This window comes from Medicago sativa, chromosome 4 (assembly GCF_051527215.1).
Source record: "Medicago sativa cultivar Bolivia chromosome 4, Bolivia_mono, whole genome shotgun sequence".
NCBI lineage: Eukaryota > Viridiplantae > Streptophyta > Magnoliopsida > Fabales > Fabaceae > Medicago > Medicago sativa.
In genome coordinates, this window is record NC_140752.1 from 84909132 (window position 1) to 84915131 (window position 6000).

Here is a 6000-nt window from a genome sequence, read left to right on the forward strand (position 1 = left end):
GAGGTTATATTAAAGTGACTTATATTTTTGAATTGAGAGTATATAATTTATAAGGGTCTTGTTAACCAGTGCCCCGAGACACTGGTTAAGGAATCCAAAAATAAAATTTTCTATCTTGGAACTATAAACTGTCACTTTTGATCAAGTAATAATTACATTACTTTTCAACAAAAACTTCCTTTTTTGGTGCTTAACCAATGTCCGGGGGCACTGGTTAACATTCTCCAATTTATAAACATGTCTTATAGAACGGGAAGCAATCAATACAATACTCACCCCTTCGACTTGACTCAAATAGATTCATTAGCCTTCTCTTTCGTGATGTTGACAAAGTGCCTAAATTTAATAAAGTCAAAGGGTTGTGCTGGCTTCCCCTGCGATAAAATCAACAACCTGTTGGGAGGTGCGTTGTCGGTCATGAACTACAGGCATGGGAAATAGAAAAAAAAAAAAAAAAATATCATTCCTCTTTATTTTTTAATTGTCATTTTTATAAAAAAAAAATTACTTCTATTTATTTATCGTTATTGAAATTAGAACACAATATTAACTTTTTTTTTTGGCAAATCAATATTCTTAATTGTTTATTCTTAATTAAAGAATATTTGATTGGTAATGAACTGTTAAAAGTATTATAATTAAGAAAAAATAATTAATTTCGTTAAAAAAATAAATTGATTTAATTCATTTAGTTTGTGTATAAAATAACTTAAAGGACACTTAGATTTTGATTGTTTGGGAGAAGAAATGTATAAGAGAAAGAAAGTGACAAAGAGTATAAAAAAAGAAAGAGATAAAAATTGGAGGATACATGAATATCTACATAAAAAATAAAGCAAATTAAACAACGCTCAATTAGTAGCAATCTTCAAATTACTAAACTTAGGATTATAAAAAGATAAATTTATCCACACACAAAAATCTGACCAAAGAGTTATTGATAGTTAATTTTGGACTTTCTTTTATATTATTGGTACGTATAGTTGATATACAAGATCAAATTATATTAGTTATACAAGTTATTTGTTCACACCTTCAACACTAAGCATCTAAAGGCACTTGATATATATCATCATCCTTAACTTGAAAGGTCCTTTAATTTAGAGAATTTCTGATTGATAAACTATAAATAAACTATTAAATAATTTCTGACACAAAAATATCTTTTAGTCTTTTACATTAAAACTTTTTTTGACACGTTTTCACTAAAACGTTAAATCCTCATTCTCTCCAAGTTTGTCTTCCCATTTAGATTTCTTGAAAAAAAGTATTTGGAGTATTCTTCCATCAACATGCTTTTGAACAAAGGTGGATTTTCAGAACTTATCAAACTCTTTGCTGGTCCAATTTCTGCTTCAAATTTGGTGTTGAAGAACATAGCAACAGAAACTCTCTCCTTTTCTTTGTTTACTGAAACCCTGTGCTCTATGCTAGAGTAGACCCCATTGCTTAGAATCTGTAAAATCACCCAAAACATGAGTTAAAGATATGAAAAACACTATTTGACATGTTTTAATTTGTAGTAGATTTTTTTTTGTTCATGTTTAAGACTCCATTTTTTAATGAAACCCTAAGAAGAGAGTTATTAAAAGGAAGATGAGGCATGGGTAGTAGTAGACAAATAAAATCTGTTTCCAATAAAAAATGTGCTATTTAGGAGCATATTGAATGGCACCACAAATAATGCCATTATTACACCATAACACATGTGGATTTAGCATTATCTTTTTGATACAATAATGGTATGATTACAACGCCCACGACTCATTGAAAATACTACTTTTATATTGATAAATTGATTCGAAGAATCAAATTAATTTATATAATAGGTATAGTAGGACCTGGTTCAATACACCACGTGCTTTATTTCATTGTCAAAATAAGAAGAATAAAAAAAAGTATGAAAATGAGAGAAAATAATGACAAACCTCCATGATGTCTCCAATATTAACTACAAAAGCATCTGGAAGAAAGGTCACAGGAATCCAAACTCCATCTTTCTTAATCTCTAGTCCTTCAACTCCATTAAGCTGATTAAGGATGGTTATGCCGGAGCCGTCGGAGTGAGGGTTGATGCCGTCGACGAGCTCCGGTTGCGGGCATGGCGGATAGTATGTCATCCTTATTGATTGATTTCCATCATCAAACATATTCTCTACTTCCTTCATATCCATCTTTATGGCTTTTCCCAATAATTCAAAAAGTGTCATGCCAAGTTTCTTCAATTCTAAGATATATGACTCCAAGGTATCCCTTCACATATGCATACAAAAATGAGATTTATATATATAATATATAGTATCTAATTAGGTTTAAATCACAAAGTTGTCACATCACAAAGTTGAATAAAAATTACATATGGAACAATTTTGTATCTAAAACTATATTAACATTTTAGATAGATTAGAAACATGAAATTATGATAAGCACCTTAGTGATGATGGGAGTTGAGGAAAAAGATGTGGCTTTCTTCTTGCAATAGGATTTGTAATCATGAAGAATCTGTCACCCCAATCAAGTTTTTGACCTTCACATCTAATGACAGCTCCATAACCTTGAAAATCTCCTTGTCTTATTTTGTATTTTGTTTTCTCTTCAACAGGAAGCTTGAAAAAATTTGGAATCTCAAATTTCAGCTTCTCAAGCAATTCAGAGCTAATACCGTGATTCACCACCTGCATATAATTGCATCAATTTCAGTAATGATTTTGTACACCATAAAAAAAAAAAATGCAAAAACAACAATAACTTAACTAGAGAACTTAATTTGTACACATATATTCAATCATTGTGTCACTATGTTACACCAATTTTTAAGATATATATTCAAATATCTATTTTTTGAGATGTGATTTGATGCGCACAAATTTTTTTCTACGCGATAGATGAACACGAATTGAACTCTAGTTTATAAACCTGGAAGAAACCCCAATCTTTGCATGCTGAGAATAACTTGTCAAGTTCAGTATTGTCACCACATATCAAGGTTTGAAAGTCAAAAACGGGAATTGATTGCAAGGGATTGGTTTCATTTGTTAGGATTGAGGGTTCTTTATCTGGGCGAAGAAACATTTTTGGTATTCCCATTTCGGGTTTATTAATCACTTCATCCATAACACCAAGAATTGAATGAGTACTCTCAAAGATATTAGCCACCTGAGATGATGCCATGTTGATTTTGGTTTGTTATGCAAATGAACGATTACATAGGGTTGGTATTTATAACTGCAGCATGAAATATATAATATTACATTCTGTATGGACCCGTTCTTCCCGCTTTAAAAACATTATTAAAAACATGAAATTAATGTTGTTATTATTGACTATGACTAATTAAACAATGCTAGGCCATGTACCAAAAAAAAAAAAAATGCTAGGCCATGATGGCCATTGATTTGCCATAGTGAATTAATGGGCTTTCAAATGTACATGCATACACAAACAATGTATACATCCTTGCAACCATGATGCATTTATAGCCATAACAAAGCAGTTTCATAGTCCCCGTGAATTTAGCTCACTTGGTAAGGGATAATGCATAATATATATAGGGATCGGGGTTCAAACTCCGGACACCTCATTTATTCACTTTTAAAGTAAATTTCTCTAGCCGCTAGACTACCTGACAAAAAAAAAAAACAGTTTGGTTTGTTATCCCTTATAGAATTTGTGTCGGACAAGGTTAGTTCATCATGCTTTGCACAAGAACACTATCAACATTTTCATGTTTCTGAAAATTTGTATTAATAAAAACTTTTAAAATTATTAATAAAAATATATTTAAATATGTAAACTTAATTAGAAGAGAAACAATTGTATGCATAATTAGATGTTCAAAAGAGTTAGGTCAAGATGTTGTATATTTTGTTATCTATTTTAAACTGTTAGGTTGGTAATTATTTTCAAGGTTGCACTTTGTAAGTTATGATTTGTAACAAATACTTATTTTGCATGGATGTTTATGTGGTAGATATTTATATGGATGCTGATTTTATGGATGCTTACATGATAAATTTTTTATATGGATGTTGATTAAAAAGACCTTTTATTTAGCGGATATTTTGAGTTTGTCATTTATCTTTTTTGTTGTGTGAGTACAAAAAGAATAACTTTGAAGTACATTTCAATTTTATTTTTAAATAGTAGTATTGAAATATGAGTCGGACTGATCCATAAAACCGCATGACCCACTAATGTTTGAGTCAGACTCAATTTTTCATTAATGACGTGACATGACTTGTATGCCCACTAAACATCTATGTTATCTAAAAAAGACGTAAAAATAAGATGAGCATTGAAAGTTCATAAAAACGTGAAATTAAAGACTAGAAATTTGATATTCAAAATAGAAGACTAAAACTTCATTTTTAATCTTAATTATATACACATATCTCCTTCTAGCATCGTTCCCTGGATTATTTATTAAATATTAAAAATACTTTTTTAATCTTAATTATATACACATATCTCCTTCTAGCAGTTTCTCCTTCTAGCAGTTCGTTGACTGGATTATTTAAATTGTTAAATTTGCTTCACCTTTGGTTCAAATGTTGCCTTCATTATCAATGGTTATTACCAAAAGAAAAACGTTGCCTTCAAACTCAAGCAAAATACGCACGTGAAAAATTAAGGTATATTGTTTGATGAAATATACTTTTTAACTTACTTCCTTTATTGAGTCAAAACATGCTCTCTTGCTTTATTAAAAGGTTTACATGATAATCGGTGAAAATCACATTATGCTGCTATAGTAGAATCGGCGAAAACACATTATGCTGCTATAGTATAAATGTTTAAAAATAATGAATCGTATAAATAAACTTAGAAGAAATTAAGGAGATGTTTTTTAATAGCTTCTGGATGAAAATTAAAAAACAAAAATGAGAAATATATTTTTCAAATTAAATAACCCATCATAGACAAACTCAAATAGTGGAATAAAAAGGTTACGGACGAGATGAATTTCCATATTAGTTTCCCAATGATACCATTTTAATGAGAAATTTTGAATTAATATCCGAATTGCGTATTCTTCTTTAAGAGTAAGCTTTATGGGATAAATCTGGATGATAGGCAACATTTTTCTTTCCTCAATCCTTTAAGTTTTAGGATTTTCCGTCGATGTGAACCCTAGAATGTATGATACTTGGCTCCTAGACAATAAGCCATTCCCAATATTTAGAGTATCATCGTCGGTTAGGGATCAAACTAACACTTCGATCATATATGGATGATTTCACAACAAATGATCTCATCCCAGTATTCGAAGTATGACATTCACATATGGATGATTTTGTTGGAAATTTAGGTTTAATAAAAAACATATTTCATAAACCATGTTCAACGATTATGAATCAATAGCGGAAGCAAATAAAATATTGAACATGATCATGATCGGATCTACGACATGTTTGATTTATCAAGATATTAAGAAATAGGGTATTAGTAATACGTGGATAAAGCTTTCATGGCAGTCCTCTCAACGGCAACGGTAGACAGAGGGAGGTGATCTGAAACAAACAAGAACGTTAGCGGCGGCTGATTTGGTTCTTCCTCAACCGGTACCTTTATGCCTCAAGTTCTCTTCAGATGGGGAGAAGAGAGAGTTTTGCCGTATACGGTATATTGGGGACCATAGCCTCTTTTATATTGGATGGCCATTAGGGTCTCCCATTATTCCGTTAATGGGCCATCCGGACATCCACTCATTGAGCTCATATCAACTAATTAAATATTTAATTAATTATCCAATTAGAAATCTAATAGCATTATTACTTAATTTGATCACTAATCAACTAAGGCTCACAATTGATAAATAACTAATATAATTATTGTTACGATATTTGCCCACATAATGATATTGGAATATAATAAATAATAAAATATTCCAACAATCTCCCACTTGGGCTACATATCTTAATAATTATATCAGAATTCTTTAGGCGCGCAACTGAATGCTATTTATCTTTAGATTTCAACCTTACAATCTGGTCCACCTCA

At 30.7% G+C, this 6000-nt stretch overlaps 1 protein-coding gene across 1 annotated transcript; it reads right to left on the bottom strand.

Moving 5' to 3' along the window:
* Window positions 1–937: 937 nt before the first annotated feature.
* On the bottom strand, window positions 938–3200 carry LOC146932990 (codeine O-demethylase-like). The gene is made up of 4 exons (XM_085704717.1): window positions 2917–3200; window positions 2431–2675; window positions 1929–2253; window positions 938–1456 (listed from the first exon to the last, which is right to left on the bottom strand). Exons 1-4 carry the CDS (start codon window positions 3169–3171, stop codon window positions 1214–1216), a joined length of 1068 nt encoding a protein of 355 aa, XP_085560843.1. The 5' UTR covers window positions 3172–3200; the 3' UTR covers window positions 938–1213.
* Between the last annotated feature and the right edge of the window lie 2800 nt (window positions 3201–6000).